Below are 20,510 nucleotides of genomic sequence, written 5' to 3'. Positions count from 1 at the left end.
GGAGGCCTCCTTTTGCCACCCACAACACGGAGTACAAGGAGTAAAGTATGCCTCGAGGGAAAGTATGGAGGTGAGGTCTTATGCTGGGTACACACCAGAACGACTAGGGCCCGATTCTGAAAATTTAGATCCAATTCCGACCGGTTGTATGCAGATTGTATGTACTTTTGTGCATTTTTTCATTTATTTGATCCGATTCCGATCCGATGCGCGTACACGCCACTCGTTTGGTCGCATCTTTGGTCCTACGTGCTGCAGGTAGGATCCGTCAATCCCAGGCCGACCGACCGTCAATCGCATGCAGATCGTGAGTGTTTTTTGCCGCCTCCGTCGGCCGTCCGTCGGTGCGTCCGTCGTTTGATCCAGCCTATTTGAGTGGCATTTCCTAACCACTCCCCTCGGCGCCATGTTTTTCCACATAGAAAACAGTGCTGGCGCAGCAGTTGGACTCTCCTTCTTGTCTCATCTCCCAGAACAACAACCTGGTATGTTTGCACTCCCAATGCTCTCCTATGCATGCCCACTGTTGCCACCACTGTATATAGTGTGTATAGAGCACTGGTTTGGCAACCGTGCACCCGACCATGTCACTGTTTGCTCGGGTGGGCCCCATGTGTGTGTAGATATAACCATTGTCCACCATTGCAATATTCCATGCACTCCTCTCTGCTAGGCCCCATTCACCTGTGTGTGTGTTTGTGTATATATAGATATATACATATAGATATAACCCTTGTCCACCATTGCAGTATTCCATGCACTCCTCTCTGCTAAGCCCCATTCACCTGTGTATGTGTTTGTGTATATATATAGATATATACATATAGATATAACCATTGTCCACCATTGCAGTATTCCTTGCACTCCTCTCTGCTAGGCCCCATTCACCTGTGTGTGTGAATAGCAATCTGCACAATAAAATGTATAGTGGTTTTCATAAAAGTTTATTAACATTTTAAATACTTAAAACATAAGAACTAGGTAAACTGGTAACTATAACTATAAAAATGTAAATATGAAACAAAACATGGCTATAACTATAACAACTAAAATGGTTTTATCTTTTTACAGTCCCAATGTCCAACGCAAAAGAACAAGAATTTTTAGAAGGGTTTATCGAGAAGTATCGTTCCCATGAATGCCTGTGGCAAACCAAGTCCAAGGAGTATTCAAATAAAATGAAAAGAAACCAAGCCTTGGAGGACTTGTCTCGCTACAGTCTCCCATTTCATCCAGAGACCAATGTAGAATGGGTGCGGAAACGCATCCAGAATCTGCGCACGGTTTTCTTAAAGGAACACAAGAAGGTGGAGGCTGCAAAGAAGTCTGGTGCTGGAGTCGACGAGATGTATCAAACATCGCTCTGGTACTACGACAGGTTGACGTTCACCCTCAGCCAGGAGTCGTTGAGGACAGGAGTAGTCCTGATGGTCGAACACGAAAACCAAGAAGTCACGGCGCAGGAGGAGGATAATTCGCAGTCTGCATTGGTGAGTCTATTTTTTTTGGCTATCTAATTGATTCCTCCTGCCAATCCACAGCCCTCTCCCCATTAAAGTAGGCCATATACTCTTCCCTCACCTGTTTGGCTCGTGCACTCCCTGTGAAGTGTTGTGTTGGGGTTTGCAAGGAGGATATCTGCACTACCTCCTCTGGCAGATCTTGGTCTTCTTGGAGTGCTGTGCCTGTAGCCCTTTGCTGTGTGGCTTTTCTGCGGAGCAAATTCTGCAGGACACAGCACGCCGTGACAACCCAGTCAATTTTGTCCACCCTCAGGTTAATGGCAGTGTGGAAAATGCGAAACCGGCTAGCCAGGATGCCAAAAGCATTTTCCACAACACGCCGTGCCCTGGATAGCCTGTAGTTGAAGATCCTTTTGTCATGGTTCAGGCCCCTTTGCGCATATGGCTTCATGACATGCTCGTGCAGGCCAAAAGCCTCGTCTGCCACAAACACAAAGTTAAGCCCCTGTTTAGTTTCCTGGACAGACGGCAAGTGAAGGGTGTTCGCTATGAGCCTTTCGTAGAACTTTGTGTCCTTGAAAGTGCCACCATCCGATGCACGGCCATTCCTTCCTACATCCAGGAAGATAAACTCATAGTTTGCATTCACCACATGCAGTACAATGCTAAAATAGCCCTTGTAATTAAAGTAGTAAGAACCACTATTGATAGGCTGGGCTATGCGGACATGTTTGCCATCAATGGCTCCACCGCAATTTGGAAAGTTCCATCGCTGTTCAAACTCCTCTGCGATGACTTTCCATTCATTCACGCTGGTAGGGAACTGAAATTAGAAGTAAATAGAATTGATTAGTAAACATGTTCAATTTTTTTACAGCTTGCTGACTACCCACCTCCAACCCCAGACCTGTCTGTCCTATCAGATAATGCATGTACATCGAGTGAAGCTCCTACTCCGGCACGCACTCCGCCACCCACCCTGGAACCCACTCCCCCACTCCCCCGTGCAAAAAAAATGCGTGGCAAAGGAAAAAAAGGAGAAGCAGCAGCACATGAAGAATTTATGATGCGGGCACAGCGAGTCCTGCAAAGAAACCCGGACAAACATAACTACTACTTCACTTATGTGGCAGAGTGTGTTCGCAACATGGCTCCGGACCAGCAACTTACTTTTGAAAAGTTATGCATGGAGTTGGTGTATAATGGCAGTTTAGGGTATCTCAACAGTGGCACTAAAATAGTTGGCATGGGTAGTGCACCAGACACACCACTGTCATTAGAATCACCAGTGCCTACTCCGCCTGCCACCGTACCACCTACTCCGCCTGCCACCTACTCCGCCTGCCACCTGCCTGACTGGTACAGGCCAGTCGAGCACACTTCCAATACATACCCAGTCAACACCTACACAGCCTTCTCAACCCTCCCAGTACCGTCAATTCTACAGTTCTTTACTGATAGAAGATCCGGAGTCTCCTGTTTTTGAGGATCTGTCTTAAAAAAGACATCGACATGGTCTCAGCTGCAGGTATGTGATGGCCACTGCTCACATGGCGTATGGCGCACCTCAATGGGGCCAGGACCATTGCATCTGCGCCATGCGCCATGTGGGCCGCAGCCTTTACATATCTGCAGCAGACATCCTCTGCCACACAGTACCTTATCCCTACTGTTGTAAGGGCCTGTTTCATAAGTTACCAGAGTGTCTTTTGTCTTGGTTTTCTACATATATGCTGCTACCTGTACCTGCATTACCAGAGGGAGAACAGGATTCTCCTCAATCTAGAGAGCAAACTCCATTTATTGCCCTTTTTTCTTTGCCAATAGTATGGGGTACTGTGCGGCAGACATGGTCTCAGCTGCAGGTATGTGATGGCCACTGCTCACATGGCTTATGGCGCACATCAATGGGGCCGGGACCATTGCATCTGCGCCATGCGCCATGTGGGCCGCAGCCTTTACATATCTGCAGCAGACATCCTCTGCCACACAGTACCTTATCCCTACTGTTGTAAGGGCCTGTTTCATAAGTTACCAGAGTGTCTTTTGTCTTGGTTTTCTACATATATGCTGCTACCTGTACCTGCATTACCAGAGGGAGAACAGGATTCTCCTCAATCTGGAGAGCAAACTCCATTTATTGCCCTTTTTTCTTTGCCAATAGTATGGGGTACTGTGCGGCAGACATGGTCTCAGCTGCAGGTATGTGATGGCCACTGCTAACATGGCTTATGGTGCACATCAATGGGGCCGGGACCATTGCATCTGCGCCATGTGGGCCGCAGCCTTTACATATCTGCAGCAGACATCCTCTGCCACACAAGGGCCTGTTTCATAAGTTACCAGAGTGTCTTTTTTTTTTTTTCTCTACGTATATGCTGCTACCTGTACCTGCATTACCAGAGGGAGAACAGGATTCTCCTCAATCTGGAGAGCAAACTCCATTTATTGCCCTTTTGTCTTTGCCAATAGTATGGGGTACTGTGCGACAGACATGGTCTCAGCTGCAGGTATGTGATGGCCACTGCTCACATGGCGTATGGCGCACATCAATGGGGCCGGGACCATTGCATCTGCGCCATGCGCCATGTGGGCCGCAGCCTTTACATATCTGCAGCAGACATCCTCTGCCACACAGTAGCCCGTACTTATTGGGAAAGTTTAAACTGGGTCATACATACTTAAATGTTTATATATAGTGTGTTTTTTTGTACAATATCTTTTATATGGTATTATAATATATTTGTGTTGACACAATAAATCTATTTACTATTTTACATGTTTTACATATGAAAGGCCTAAAAAACCTGTTTCTGTCCTAGGCCTAAATTATAAATAAAAAAATTTTGGGTACTTGTTTCTTATCACGGCCACAATCGCGGGCATCGTGTGCCTTAACTTTAAGGCACACGATGCCCGCGATTTCCTTTGAAAAAACAGTACTCGGGTACATCGCGTCGGTCGTGTGCCTGAAGAAGGCACACGACGCGACCGACGCGATGCCCACGATTTCCCCATAGGCTTCAATGTTAAAATATTTTAACATTGAAGCCTATGCGCGCCCGACGCGATGCCCCCGATTTCTCCATAGGCTTCAATGTTAAAATATTTAACATTGAAGCCTATGCGATGGACCCGAATTGTCCATAGGCTTCAATGTTAAATTATTTTAACATTGAAACTGAGTCCATTTAACATAGTAAAAAATGGGAAAAGGCTGAATAAGGGCCATTTCTCATTGGCTATGGCCCCGTCATGTGTGTAAAAAATAATGGCCCCCCATTGTGGCCGCCACCCCCACGATTAACGCGAACCCGAAGCGTGGCGAGCGCAGCGAGCCCGCGAGGGGCGGCGGTGCGCGTCCTCCAACCTTTTCATTCCCCTACTATCCACGTCGGCGTGGAGTTGAAAATAGATTAGTGTGGCGAGCGCAGCAAGCCACCGAGCCCGAAGCGTGGCGAGCCCCGCGAGGGGACGCAGGGATCTGTGAAGGTATCAGCGTCCCCTCGCGGGGCTCGCTGCGCTCGCCATGCTTCGGGCTCAGTGGCTCGCTGCGCTCGCCACACTAATCTATTCTTAACTCCACGCCGACGTGGATAGTAGGGGAATGAAAAGGTCGGAGGACGCGCACCGCCGCCCCTCACAGGCTCGCTGCGCTCGCCACGCTTCGGGTTCGCGTCAATCGTGGGGGTGGCGGCCACAATGGGGGGCCATTATTTTTTACACGCATGACGGGGCCATACCCAATGAGAAATGGCCCATATTGCCCCTTTTACCATTTTTTACTATGTTAAATGGACTCAGTTTCAATGTTAAAAAAATTTAATATTGAAGCCTATGGACACGATGGACCCGATTTCTCCATAGGCTTCAATGTTAAAATAATTTAACATTGAAGCCTATGGACACGATGTACCCGATTTCTCCATAGGCTTCAATGTTAAATTATTTTAACATTGAAGCCTATGGAGAAATCGGGTACATCGCGTCGGTCGCGTCGTGTGCGTTTTGGTATGCACCCGACGCGACCGACACAATTTTTTCCGACACGACCACCACGATAAAAATCGTGGTGGCCGTGCTAGGAAACAAGTACCAAATTCTGTTTGCACAATAAAGTGTACGGTGTATTTTTCATCCTTACCTTGCAATACTGGTACTGCAGTACCTTCACAATGGCTTTGCAGGTCTCCGGGATGATGAGGCCCAAAGCTTGCGGGGAGATGAGGGATCCAAACTTCAGGTCAGCAAGAGACCGTCCTGTCGCCAGAAACCTCAGGGTCACCACCAGCCGTTCCTCAGCAGGGATAGACACGCGATACTTGGTATCCTGCTTCTCGATGTGGGGAGTCACCAGACGCAGCAATTCCTGGAATGTGGCATCATCCATCCTCAAAAAGTTCCAGAAATCGTCTGGGTTATTTTCCCTGATGTCCCTGAGCAGGGGCATGTGCGAACGAGTCTGACGCTGCAGTAGCCACTGCTTTGTCCAGCATGATCTTGCTCTCCTGCACTGGGCCCTCTGACGCCTGAGCTTCAGCACTGCATAATAGAGCAGGTAATGTTGCTGGTGACTACCCATCACTGCATTCTCCATAGTGCAGGGTTAAAAGACACTTTGTAATGGCAGGCAAAACAAAGTAATGTGTAAATAGCTATGTCCAGCGTTCAGCAGGTATAAACCAAGCCTCACTAGTAACAAAGCAGAAATACACTGGTTTAAAATGGCTGCTGCTATTCCTATCCCCCTCTGCTAGTCCAGCCCCTTCATTCAAATTTCAAAGGCCAATCTGACGACGGTCGCATGTGTTCTTGCAAAAAAACAAAAACCAGCGATCCGACCGTCTTAACGACCATCACAGGCGCATCGGGATCGGATCTAGATCGTTCCGCAAAAAAAACACAATTTTTGCTAATCGTTTGCTGGGGACTGCCTGGGAGCTCCCGGGAAGTCCAAGGGAAATCGTTCCATGGTCGTCTATCGGTCGTGGACGACGGTGGTCGTCCTGGTGTGTACCCTACATTAAGGTGCCCACACACTAGAACGATTTTTGGGCCGATTTTTACAGATAATCGGTCGAAAATCGGTCGAAAATCGGCCGATGCTCGCTCCCGTGGATCTTTTGCTAAATCTTCTGATCTTACGTGCTGCACAAAAGATCAGAAGATTTAACAAAAGATCCATAGGAACGCACACGGGATCTTAAGAAAAATCTTTGGTAAAGATGTGCACTTGCCTGAAATCTTTTGTCCAGATCGGACAAAAGATTTGAAGGCTAATTTATGCGCACATCGTATGATCGCAGATCTTTCTAGTGTGTGGGCACCTTTAGAAAGTTCCGCAGCAGCCATCTGCATTAAGTACAACATGGATCCCAATAGACATTCTTGATTTTTTGATAGGCAAACTCAATGAGGCCCCCCCCCCTCCAGATCCTGGCGCCCTAGGCAGCTGCCTAATGGTAGAGCCGGCCCTGCTACTGTGTCCCCTCCAGTACACAGTCAGGGAGCTATAACCTACGTGGTGTCAGCAGCAAAGCTTCTGGATGTCCTTGGTGAATTCCTGTACCACATTACACTTCGGAAATGAGTCCTGTTTACCAAATCAAACCATAGAATTCCATGACTGAACATCCCTGTAAAATCCTGATAGCAGCTGTACATAAAATTATTCCACTTGCATATAATACAACAGAGGTTGTGTACGGTATTAGAGTATGGATAATACTGTTATGATTTGGTTCTGTAGCATTGGTATATTTATAATAGGTGCCCCTATGCCCAGTGTGGCCCAGCCATACAGCCTGCACAGATATAATTAGACTTACCTCTCTATAGTCCCACAGCAGCCATCTGTGCTACAGACAGAAATCATTGGGAAACTGGTTTGCCAGACATTCTCCTGGTGATTTGTGCATGCACAGTACTGATATCCCTGGGAACAGGGTCCAGGCACCATGGGCCTTATTCTAGTTCACTCTTTCTGACAAAATCCTTCTTAGATGGACAAAACCATGTGCACTGCAGGTGGGGCAGATGTTACTTGTGCAGAGAGAATTGCATTTGGGTTGGGTTTTACTTCAAAGTGAGATCTATATTGCAGTGAAAAATTAAAGCAGTCAGTATTTTCCCTCCACAGAAACAGAATAACTCACCCAAATCTAATCTTCTCTGCACATTTTACATCTGCCCCCCTGCAGTGCACATGGTTTTGTCCATCTAAGAAGGATTTTGTCAGAAAGAGTGAACTAGAATAAGGCCCCAAGTTCTCAGAGCTCTCAGCATGCGCAATACACTCAGGCACAAAGCCTGCTGTCGGAGTCTACGGCATTGTTGAGAGAGGGAGGGACCCACATGGACTGTTTGTTGTGTCCACAAACAAGGTTATTTAGAGGTTGACATTTCTATATATTTGTTGTATCTAATAATACACACTACTCCAGACCAACCCTGTATGTAGTGATGTAAAGTAATCCCAGCATGCCAGAAAGGGATGGAACAATTGCTGTATTAAATTATACCACTTTCGGACATAGGGCCTGATTCAGACCTGATCGCTATCAGATTATCCCCATCCAGACAGTGAAAACCCACCTTGTGCAAGTCTGCTAATGAAAATATTAACAGCAGCAACTCACTCACCATCAAATTATTTTCCCTGTCTGTGTAAATGTGAGTAAGTTTCACTCTACCGGTCATCTGCGACAGAGACAGGCTTATCAAGGCTGGCGCTGACTTCATAGAAAACAGCCAGATATCATATCACCCTTCCCCAGATATCTAGTTACGCCCCTGCCCTTCCCGTCTGTCAAATTGCCAGGGTATTAAGAAAAAGTAATCGCTGCTTTTTGGCACTGCTTGGCCTCGTGCAATCACACTACAATCCATACGCCTGTGTAGTTGTTCAATAATCATAGGACCATGTATTTTACGTGCTTAAATATGAGTTTTTCACATCTGAGGAATCCCGGGTTTTTGTTTAAGACCCCCTTTCACATTATGGGCAGTGTACCCTGCCACACATCACCAGATACCGCATTCTTTATAATAGCATATACAAGTCGAATCTGCATTGTCAAAAAAATGGGCACTGTATTGACAGATCCGTGGCCATTTTCAACCATCTGGGGATGTTGTTTGACAATCCATGGCCATTCCGACTGTCAGAAGGTTGAATTCCTGTCAAATTTACATCAGAAAAGGTTGATATTCTGATTGTCGGAAATGTTCCAACAGTTGGAATCAGGATTGAAAACCCCCTAAAGGGCCCCTTACACTTGTGAGATTCTGTAAAATTTGACCCAATTCAGATGGATTGGGCCAATTTATCTGACAAAATCTGATGTGCCTGATGCTGTAGGACCCAATGCGCATTGGGTCTAACCAAGAGCTTGATCCCCCTGCACATAGGCTAAATCTCGAGTCAATCAGGTCCAACTTGTCCCTCAAATGAAAAAAGCGTTGTTTCCCATAGCAACCAACATTTTACCTGAATACTAACTTGATGAACTTATGCCATAAAAATGTAGGTGAAGTAGAGCACTAATTAAGTACAACAATAAGGTAACCTAAGTACAAGAGTATACAAATACTCTCCCATAGAGGAAATGTGAAAGCCTGGGTCTTCATTGTCCATTGATAAGTTTATTTGTTGACAAAACATGATACTATTCAACAATAGGCAGTTGTTAAGAACATTGCACAGTAGAATAAATGTGAATCCACATGACAATATCACGTCATTGTCTAATGTACTTTCATACAGGAGTGCTGCAACAAATCCTCCCACATCAGCTTCTGATAATTATTATTCTCTCTCTCTCTCTCTAATTTACACAATCATTATAAATTATTAAGAAATGATCTTCTTTAAATAAAATATTCCTACAAAAAAAATGTTCTGAGAAACTGTAAAAAGGAATGAATGATTCATTGATTGATTAATCTCCTATAAATGCTATAAAGCATTTGTTCTTGATGACTTCCCTGTCAGGGCTGGCTGGTTTAAACCACTGTGGTTTAAAACGTAAACCATGGTTTAAGCCAACTGTTAAAAAAATAAATATTTTTTACTTATGCTGTGACTACTATAAAACTAGTGTTTTTCTTCCAAATGTTGAATGCTACTGATGCTACAGCTTAAAGGCCCCCATACATTACTGCGACTTCTCTCGAGGGGAGACGTGGCAGCCGATCCTGAACTTCCCAGGATATATCGCATGCGGTCCTTTTGCATGCAATATATCATATGCAGTGGCGGCTGGTACCTTTTCGCAGGGGGATACGGCCATTGGGTCACCACCAAGTAGGTAGACAAGCATTAGGTAGACACCACTAAGGTGACATGCAGTAAGGTCAACAAGACTTTAGATCAACATGGGTTAGGTCGAAAGGGTCATTAGGTCGACATGGGTTAGGTCGACAGGGTCATTAAGTCAATATGGGTCATTAGGTTGACTCTTTTTTTGAGCCAACATGTGCCGAAAGTCGGTATTTCATGCCCTACCATCCACTAGGATGGGGAGGGAGAATAAAATAGTGTGCCAAGCATAGCGAGGCACCGTGACGAAGCATGGCGAGCCATGCGAGGGGACGCGGTGGTATGTCTTGGTGTCCATGTCGACACATGTGCCGACAGGTGGTATTTCATGCCCTACCATCCACTAGAGCGTGGTGGGAGGAAAAAATAGTGTGCCCGATGCATGGCGAGCGCTGGAAAACAGCGATTGTAGCCCCACTGCACAAAATTGGAAGCAAGGAAGAGGTAAGCAACTATTGACCAGTGAGCCTTACATCAGTAGAAGGAAAATTGATGGAAACATTCTTAAATCAAAGAGTTGTAGAATATGTAAAAACCAGCAATTTACAGGATCCGAAACAGCATGGGTTTATTGGGGGAAGATCATGTCAAACAAATCTTATTGACTTTTTTGACTCGGTGACTAAAGTAATACATCAAGGTGGGGCTGTAGATGTAGCTTATCTAAAGCTTTTGACACTGTCCCACATCGCAGACTGTTAAATAAACTTGAAAGCTTGGGATTGGATTCTAAAGGCCCCCATACACTAGGGCGACTTGTCCTTAGGACAAATCGCCCCCGACTTCCCCCTGAGCTTCCCCGGCTTGATGTGCCATTTTTTACATGTGATAAATCGTCTCGATTTATCACATGTAAAAAACCCGGGGAGCGGGGGGGGGGGGGCTACAGAGCAGGGCTGCTGGTGGGAGCAGGGGGGGCTGGGGACGCTGCGGGGGACACAGGCGGCATAGAGCCGGGCAGAGGGAGCCGGGAGCTGTCAGTGCTAGAAAAAAAAGCCTATACAATGAATGGGCAGCCTGTGATTGGCTGAGCGCTCTCTCAGCCAATTGCTGACTGGCTGAGAGAGCGCTCAGCCAATCACAGGCCGCCCATTCATTGTATGGGCTTTTTTTTTTATTCAGTACTGACAGCTCCCGGCTCCCCCTGCCCGGCTCTATGCCGCCTGTGTCCCCCGCAGCGTCCCCAGCCCCCCCTGCTCCCTCCACCGCCACGCCGCCCCACTAGGTCCCAAGTCGGGTGGTCGGACGTGCAGCAGGTCCAACCACCCGACGCAGATCCGATGCGCACGGGACCGCGCATCGGATCTGAGGGGACATCAAAACTAGCCGATTTTGGTCCGATTTCGGCCAGATCCGACTGATCTGGCCGAAATCGGCTAGTGTATGGGGGCCTTAAGATAGTTGAATGGATAAGATCTTGGTTGCAGGATAGAAAACAGAGAGTTTTAGTAAATGGAGTACAGTCAAAGGAGGGAAAGGTTACAAGTGGAGTACCCCAGGGATCTGTACTTGGACCAGTGCTTTTTAATATCTTTATTGGTGATATTGCAAATGGAATTGAGGGTAAAATGTGCCTTTTTGCAGATGACACAAAGCTATGCAACAGGGTAGACACACCAGGAGTAGTAAAACAAATGATTGATGATCTAGGTAGATTAGAGGAATGGTCAAGAGCATGGCAACTACAGTTTAATGCCAAAACAATGCAAAATCATGCACTTGGACTAAATATAGTATAAATGGCACTATAATGGAAACTACTGAGGAAGAGAGGGATCTAGGTGTCACTATTTCAGGGGACATAAAGGGCGGGATGCTATATAGCAGAAATGCGGTAAAAACCCCGTTTTCGGGGTTTCTACCGCATTTCTATATGCTATATGGCGCCTCCGCAGTGTCAGCGCTGCGGAGGGAATCGCCAGCTAAAGCTGGCGAATCCCTGCAGAAGCCTATGGGCTTCTTACCGCAGCGCTGTTTGAGGGATCCGTCACGGATCCCTCCCAGCGTGCCCTGCGGCCGGCGCCGGGGTCTGCGCATGCGCAGATGGACTCCCGGGTCACAGACCCGGAAGTCCAGCGCCGGCACCGCATCGCAAGGGACAGCGCTTATCGCAAGAGCTGTCCCTTGCATGAATAACGGCATATGTTATAGCATATGCCGTTATTAATAATGCGGTAGCCGGCGAAGGGGGCCGCGGATGTTACAACATCCCGCCCAAAGGCAGGTAGGCAATGTAACAAAGCAATGAAGAAGGCAAGTCAGATGCTTGGTTGCATAGGGAGAGGTATCAGCAGTAGAAAGAAAGAAGTAATAATGCCACTGTATAGGTCATTGGTACGACCTCATCTATACCGCTTTCAGACCGCACTGTGAACATGGGTTATTGCAGTGTTCGCGGGGCTTAAACACGGGTGAAGGTGCGGTATGAAAGCGCCACACTCAGAAAACCCGTGTTGAGCAACACGGCTTTTCAACCCTGGTCTTTATCACGGTTGAACACGGCTCTAACACGTGTTTCTGTGCGGTCAGAAAGGCCCCGACCCATATCATCCAACACTGCTGTTTATGAAATGCCGCTATTAGTGGATTCCTGTGAGGTCAGCAGTCTGACCCCAGAAAACAACAACCACGGGACACAGGCACCATCCCAGCCTGCGCTCCACACTTCTACAGCCTGCAATCCACACTTGTCTAGTGTGGATTCCACACTTCTACAGCCTGCAATCCACACTTGTCCAGTGTGTATTCCACACTTCTACAGCCTGCTTTCCAGCAATATGTCCTCTCTCTGGACAGATGAGGTGGTGAGGGAATTGCTCAACATTAGGGGTGCTGCTGCTGCTGCTGCAATGCTGTGAACAATCTCCACCCCTTACTTTTATTTCCTTTGTGACATCATTATTGTGAGCCATAAAAAAAGTCAATTTTTAATGACACACATAGGTTTTCCAGCCCGGACACGGGTTCAGTGTGTAAGCACCAATCCTAGGAAAACCCAGGTTGAAGTGCAGTGTGAAAAGGGTAATTTAAGAGTCTGACACGGCTCTCCGCAAGGACAAACCCATGTTCAAAATGCAGGGTTGGACACGGGTTTGCGGTCTGAAAGTAGTACTAGAGTACTGTGTTCAGTTCTGGAGGCAATATCTCCAGAAGGATATAAATACATTAAAGACTGTACAAAGAAGGGCAACTAAAATGGTGCATGGCCTACATCACAAAATGTACCAGGAAAGACTAAAAGATATTAATATGTATGCTTTAGAGCAGAGAAGGGAAAGGGGGGACAGGATAGAAACTTTCAAATATATCAAGGGCTTTAACTAGGTACAGGTGGGAGACATTCTTCACAGGAAGAGGAGCAGCAGAACACGAGGACATGCACTGTAACTAGAGGGAGGAAGATTCAGGGGAAATTTGAGGAAGAATTACTTCAAAGAAAGAGTAGTAGATAAGTGGAATAGTAAAAACAGAGAACCACAAGTACAATTAAAGATATACAGCGCTAGGGTTTGACTGAAAAATCACTAGACAATTAATTACTCAAAAATATTTATTGCATAATACAATATAACAAACAAGACAATGAACAAGTTAGACAATTCTCTAAAAGAAAATAGAAAATAAAAGTGTTTAAAAAGTTTTTGCTAGCATCATAGCTCCATTAGATTGTAGCAGCAGTTCATAGGCACCAAGGCAAATATATAGTTACCAGACTAGATAAGGTATTGGTGTCTCCTGTGTTTGAGGAATATTGTAGAATAGTCCTGGAGAATTACCCAGCAGGAGGATCCAGATTCACAAGAAGATGGCAATGGCAGAATTGATGGTATATGAATACCTGGCTTGTTACTGTGGGCCTTATTCTAGTTCACTCTTTCTGACAAAATCCTTCTTAAGGAGCCCATACACGGTCCGTTGTGGACCGGCTCCGTTCTGTACTATGCGATGCACGCTCCCGCGCATCACATAGTACGGTACAAAAAGTATGTGCTGCACATACGATGTTTACCTAGTACAAAAAGTATCAGATCGCAGTGCATGCACAATGCATGCACAAGGGATGCGATCTAATACGATGTGTGCTGTTTAAGCACAGAACAGATCCGATGAACGGACCGTGTATGGGGGGCTTTAGATGGACAAAACCATGTGCACTGCAGGGGGGCAGATGTAAAATGTGCAGAGAATTAGATTTGGGTGAGTTATTTTGTTTCTGTGCAGGGTAAATACTGGCTGCTTTATTTTTACACTGCAATATAGATCTCACTTTGAAGTAAAACCCCACCCAAATCTAATTCTCTCTGCACAAGCAACATCTACCCCACCTGCAGTGCACATGGTTTTGTCCATCTAAGAAGGATTTTGTCAGAAAGAGTAAACTAGAATAAGGCACTGTGTGTAAAGCTGAGGTTGTGGAATCCTTAAGGTTGGAGAAGCTAGTCCAGAAAATATAGTATAGAGGTCTGGTATAATATGGTGTAGAACTGGAGCAGGCAGGGTGGAGGCTCAACGCGTTTCAAGGTGCTCACACGTCTTCAGCAGGAGCAAGTCAAGTCAAGACTTTCTCCTGATGAAGATGTGTGAGTACGTTGAATTTGAGTACCCAGTTCTCTCTCTCTATATAGATATATACATACATACACACATATATATATATATATATATATATACGTACACACACACACACACATCTATATATATATATCTATATATATCTATATAAATATATCTATATATATATTTTATACCATCATTGGCTTCATCAAGGACAGGGACGAATTGGCCTACAGACAAGTACCCAGTAACCTGTATGTCACGGTTTGCGGTATACGTTCTGTCTTGTCCATGTGGCTTATACTACAAGGGAAAGACAGAATGTCAATTTAAAGAACGCATGGCGAACCATCGTATGGCCATCAGACAGGCAGCCAACACTGGCAGTAGTGACCAGCCAGTGGTTTGGCATTGCCTGTTAAAGAACCACAATGTAGTGAGCATCAGAATGAAAATTATAGATCACTTTCCTATGCCAGTGAGAGGAGGCAATAGAAGTAAAATGCTTCTGCAGGCACAATCAAAATGGATCTTTCTACTGGATACTCTATCACCAACGGTCTTAAATGAACAGCATAGCCTGTATCACTTTGTATAAGATTTTTCTATAAAGAATTTTCTTTGTCTAGGATTTATATTTATGAAAAATATGGTTATAATTATCATTGTCTTATATATACAGAAGTTTTATCATTAGGTACTATGAGCCATTGCCCCGTTATTAGTGCATGCCTGTCATAATTGTAGTAAGTGACTGACAGCCATGCACAATGCTATGTATGACCTTATGTTTATTAACATCTGTAACATGTAACTTTTTAATATTTTAGATGTGTGCACGAATGGTCTGGTTTAGGGCCTCTTAATATGGTTAATATTTAGCCTCTTAATGCTTTTTTTTCACTTTCTTTATAGTTTCTTATGTTGCCATAGCAACACCTTGCAGCAGGGAAGGAGACACAGCCCAGCCTCCAGAACACACAGCGGGGATGTGCGCGATGACAACAGGGGAATAGCCAGACGGAGAGATCCGGGAGGTGCCCTGAGATGATGTCATGGTCATGGCGGCCCGTAGTGGTGGGATAGGAGAGACGGGAGGCGTCGGCTTTCCCGCAGGTGAGAGTGTGTATTTACTTTGATTGTGGGGCGGGATTTTCTTGAAGAGTATTTAACATGATTGATGCACAATGTTATTGATCCCTGAGGACGGGCCAGTAGGCTTGAAACATGTCGGATCTCTGAATATGCAATAAAAGTTTGCACTTGTTTCGCTACAAATCCGGGAGTGCGACATATAGTGGGGTAAAATAGTATTTGGACAGCCAATGATTGTGCAAGTTGACCCAATTAAAAAGATGAGAGAGGTCTGTAATTTCCATCATAGGTACACTTCAACTTTGAGAGACAGAATGTGGGGGGAAAAAAAAATCAGGTAATCACAATCGCATCGGACCCGGCGGCATATTACATACAGCCGCTTTCGACCAATTTGTCCCAATTCGGACCAGTGTATGGGGGCCTCAAGTGTGTAAGCGTAAATGTGTTTAGTGCGGAATAGATGGATCAAGTGGTTCTCATATTTCATTAAATTGTTTCCAAGTTTAACATGCATACATGCAAAAAAAAGGGACACTAATAGGTAGATAATTAAATTCACAAGTGCAACCAAGATAAACAATTATACAGGTATTACAAGATTTATGTCATATTTTTGGTTTTACACAATTTTGTTCCTATTTTTTGTTTATTTCTTTTTTTTTTCTTCTTTTTTTCAGGTTTTTTTTCTTAATTTTCAAAATGTCACTAGATCCTCTTCATGATGATAGAAGCAGATAAACTTAAGCATTTATCCCCCAGTTATGATATCATTATTAAAGACTTTCATGCTTCTCTTACATACAAATAAAATGTTTCTCTACCTAATTCTTGACCATCTATCAGAAGCATCCTTCCATTGTCAATATTTTTATATTAACATCCTCATTTATTATCCTCAAACTGTACACCTTTCCCCATGCTCTATAGTGTATATAGTGTAGCTTTCTCAGCTCCCCAACTTCTGTGTGTAGCTAGGTGCCACGGTGCCCGGAGCAAGGGCATGTTTCACCCCCCCAATATGTAGTAGGTGAGGCTCCTGCGCAGTGAAAAGTGGGCACGGACCAACGTTATACCACACACCGTAATGCCCATTGCACATTTTAGTGAACTTTGTAATTCCAATTACACATAAGCCCACACATGATGCCCATGACATACTATATAACACTCTGCAATGCCCATGACATACTATATAACACTCCGCAATGCCCATGACATACTATATAACACACCGTAATGCCTATTACACACTGTAATGTCCATTACATACTATATAACACACTGTAATGGCCATTACATACTATGTAGCACTCCGCAATGCCCGTGATATACTATATAACATTCGGCAATGCCCATGACATACTATAGAACACTCCGCAATGCCCATGACATACTATATAACACCGTAATGCCCATTACATACTATTTGACACAAAAGTGCCACTTACCTACATGCTCAATGCAAGGGGCTTCATGCTCAATGCCAAGGCGCTTCATACAGTCACTAATCCCACATGGATGCGCTGCTGCCCTCCACATACAAAGTATTCGCATTGGTGGGGGGTGAGCGGCTTATAACTTATATGGAGTTCGCATTCATAAATTAAAATAGGCGGCTATGGTTTTAAACAGACTGCCGCAGTATCCGCTGTCAGCGATAACGGCTGCTCACACTCTGCGGCAGTCTGTTTATAACCATAGCCACCTATTTTCATTTATGAATACGGACTCCATATAAAGTTTTTAATTATGGTGGGAAAACTCACAGTGACGGTGGGGCGGCCAGGGCTGGGGGCTGTGGAGTCGCTGGGGAGCGGCCGCTGCTGCGGCGTGATGACCTGCAATATGAAAATGACGCGGCGGGGAGGCGCACAGTGATTGACAGGGAGGCAGCGGGCTCAGGTGCACAAAAAAGGCCATCCGTCCTGTCCTGTGCACTCATCCCCCCGCTCCCCGCTGTATCCGGGAGAGAGCCGTGCTGGCTGCTATGTAAAATTCATATCTCCCGCTGGCTGGACCGTTAGCTAATAGGCGCTCGCGGTCCAGCAGCAACCAGTTGATTGGCTGCTGGACCGCAAGCGCCCACTGGCTAGCGGTCCAGCATGAGACGTGAAATTTACATAGCAGCGCATCTCTAGTCTCTCCCGGACACAGCGGGCACGGGAGCGGGGGAATGGGTGAGCGGGGGAGAGGACGAACGAGCTGGTGGTGCTGGTGCCAGCACAGCTCCGGCGCCATGCTATCTACCGGCGCCTGGAGCAAGTGCTCCACTGGCTCCGCCCTCGCTACGCCTCTGCTGTATTATTTTCTATTACTCATTCTGGTTTAATTGGCCTGGCTCGACCTGACAGCCTCTTTACCTTCTGAGAGTATATGTTCATAAAAACAAAGACAAACTCATGCTAAATCTATCTTCAAATAGCTTTAATGAGTTTTTAAGTAAAATAACACTTTTTTACTCTGCATTATAAATGGGTGTGGTACAGGGGTCAGACACTCAGGAACTGTCTGACTGTAAAGACTGCTACTAGGGTTAAAAAAAAAAAAAAAAAGATTGAAATAATACCAAAATAATACCAAAAACAATAAATTGTTAGAATTTAGAAAAATAAAGACTAAACACACAATTTCTGATTTAGGATGTTTATAATTTGAATTTATACTTTGAATTTACAATAATAGTCAGGCCAAGACTAATTACTTACCGTGTGTGTGAATGGGGCCATTGCATTGCAATAAGTGTGGGGGCTGTCTGTGGGAGGTAGAAAACAAAACTGGTATTGGATACGTATGTTGCCCCACTGGTAATTTTCCTAACAACCAGATGAGCCTGGTATAATGTAATATACCAGGGCCTATTGTATTTTTAAAATTACTTAGCAAATGGAGTTAATGGATGATAGTTAGGTTATTATGCCATTAGGCTACTTGTTATAGTGTCCCAGAAATGCTCAGTATTAACCTAAATAACTACCCCTGTGTGTTATTCAGCGGTTCTGTGGTGACAGTTTCCTCATTACATCATACAGTATATCTTGAACGCACCAGACACCTTGTGATAATAAACTGTTTTGTCATATGCAGGTGGTGCAATAATGCAGAGTCTATTTGTACTGTAAGGTTGTTTTATTTCTGTTTCTACATACGTTTCTAAAATCTAATTTGATGTAGATAAATAGATTGCATTATCAATAAATAAATAACTATGAATTATCAACCAATGTCTAAAGGGCCATACACTCAGGGCGATTGCAGCCCGATTCCAGAGCAAGTAGAGTAGATTGCTTAGAAATGAAGCATGATCGCACCTTTGTATGGCCCCCAGTGATACTGACGCATGGACTCACGCGTCGCTTTTGCCTGACTAGACTTATACTGCCTGCCGTATAAATCTATTCGTCACCCGTGTTCTCTCTATTGAAAACACAGCCAGTGACAGATTGCTCAGTACACAGTGCTGTGCTGAGTGATCTGAGCAATGCTAGATTGCTCAAAACAAAGTTCCCATTGGCCCGTGTGTACGGGGCATAATACTTGTTATCCACAAATGTGATTAAAATAATGACTTCATATCCCCTTAGATTATTATGCTTGATGAACAAAAAGGTTAATTTGTTAATTGTCCACTTGTAAATAAAGGTTAATGCTTGAAAAATCCATCACGATCCAAAAACGTGTGGATCGGTAAATTACTTGCTGATCCACGTTATTGTCAAAATTGCAGCCGGTTCATGTCTTACCAATGCAATTTCGACTTTAGAAAAAAAGGGAAAAAACCCTGCATGGTCAAAACATGACTAAATACTATCCGAAAATGACCGCAATTGAATACTGCATTGTGCTCAACCCACTACTCTATAGTTTTTCTTAGATGGCACTGTGCCCACAAACTGAACAAACACGTGCCTCTCTTATACATGTCTGTGTGCCAAGGAGATTATGACATGTACCCTTTATACTGCTTTCACATTGCAGAAACGGGTATTGACCCTGTATTCTTAAATGGGACTTTAAAACATGTCTGAACCTTAAGACCTTTCACATTGCAGGTGAAAACCATTTAAAAAAACATTTAATACCATTCACACATTCAACCCGTTTAACCCCCAAGGGAAACGTTTCAAGCCATAGAAATAGCCATTCACACTGCCTAAAAAACGGCTTTGAAACGTGAAGGACTCTGCTTTTTAAACGTTTTGAAATACCAGTTAACTTTAACCGGTAAATCAACTCTGGCACTTTCACACTGCAGCCTTAAACATTTTAAAATGGAAAAAAAAACAGCAATATACCGTTTTAAAAGTGCAGTGTGAAAGGAGTATTATTTATGCATTTCTCTCTGTTTCTATCTTTTTCATGTGTTTTGTTATTATTTAAATATAAAAAGTTTAATGTTTTCCCAAAATGTCTGCTTACAATAAATAATAGTATTTCTACTGTTCCTATATATATATACAAAATTAATAATAACTTACAAGAATTTTTCAGTTTAAAGTTAAAAACTTTTTATGACCAAGTACTTTAGTATAGTGACCTCTAGTGGAAAATAATATATTGTTTACACAAGCTTCTAAAATGTATAGTTCTAATGCACTTCTATTATTTTAATTTAGGCTGAATAGTACCGTACAATGATCCTAATTCATCTTGGATCACTGATTAGAGAATTTGCAATGCACTTGATTATCTAAAAACTACACCGCCGTAATTAGCGAATAGTTATCTGTACATGGCATTCGCAGTTTGAAAGGAAACCGGCCTTTAGGGGCTAAAACATGGCGTTTTCTGGGTTTGTTTGGGAAAACACAGGTGTGACCATGCGGTTTTTGGGTGCTTCTCTAATATCAATGATGACCACCTCCAGCTTGCTTCTTTCGCAGAGAAGTAGAAGCCCTAGACCCAGATGTATTATTTTTCAAACCCAGCCAGTAACATGACAGTTAGGAGCTGGTTGTTTATCACTTTTTGAAGCTTAATACATTTTTACAGATGGAAAAAATTATTTGGGGTTGATCCTATTAGTGCCAGTTGCTGCTCTGGTGCCATTTAAACAATGAAAACGGCACCCGAATTAA

At 44.3% G+C, this 20,510-nt stretch overlaps 1 protein-coding gene across 1 annotated transcript; it reads left to right on the top strand.

The window, feature by feature from the left end:
* The first annotated feature begins 851 nt into the window (after positions 1 to 851).
* LOC146005789 (uncharacterized) lies at positions 852 to 15,219 on the top strand. The gene is made up of 3 exons (XM_083145214.1): positions 852 to 1,490; positions 2,341 to 2,597; positions 15,168 to 15,219. The coding sequence occupies exons 1-3, from the start codon at positions 1,077 to 1,079 to the stop codon at positions 15,217 to 15,219; spliced, it is 723 nt and encodes a 240-aa protein (XP_083001340.1). The 5' UTR covers positions 852 to 1,076.
* The last annotated feature ends 5,291 nt before the right edge of the window (positions 15,220 to 20,510 follow it).

This window comes from Crinia signifera, chromosome 5 (genome assembly GCF_055691185.1).
Source record: "Crinia signifera chromosome 5, ASM5569118v1, whole genome shotgun sequence".
Lineage (NCBI taxonomy): Eukaryota > Metazoa > Chordata > Amphibia > Anura > Myobatrachidae > Crinia > Crinia signifera.
The sequence above is the reverse complement of the archived record's forward strand: the minus strand, read 5'-3'. Positions and strand labels throughout refer to the sequence as shown.

Bases quoted from the DNA above. Each gene is read 5' to 3' on its own strand.
- LOC146005789 (XM_083145214.1), top strand. From the start codon at position 1,077: ATGTCCAACGCAAAAGAACAAGAATTTTTAGAAGGGTTTATCGAGAAG. The intron at 1,491-2,340 runs GTGAGTCTATTT...ATTTTTTTACAG, and splicing joins ATAATTCGCAGTCTGCATTG to CTTGCTGACTACCCACCTCC. The intron at 2,598-15,167 runs GTGTGTTCGCAA...TTAATATTTTAG, and splicing joins TACTTCACTTATGTGGCAGA to ATGTGTGCACGAATGGTCTG.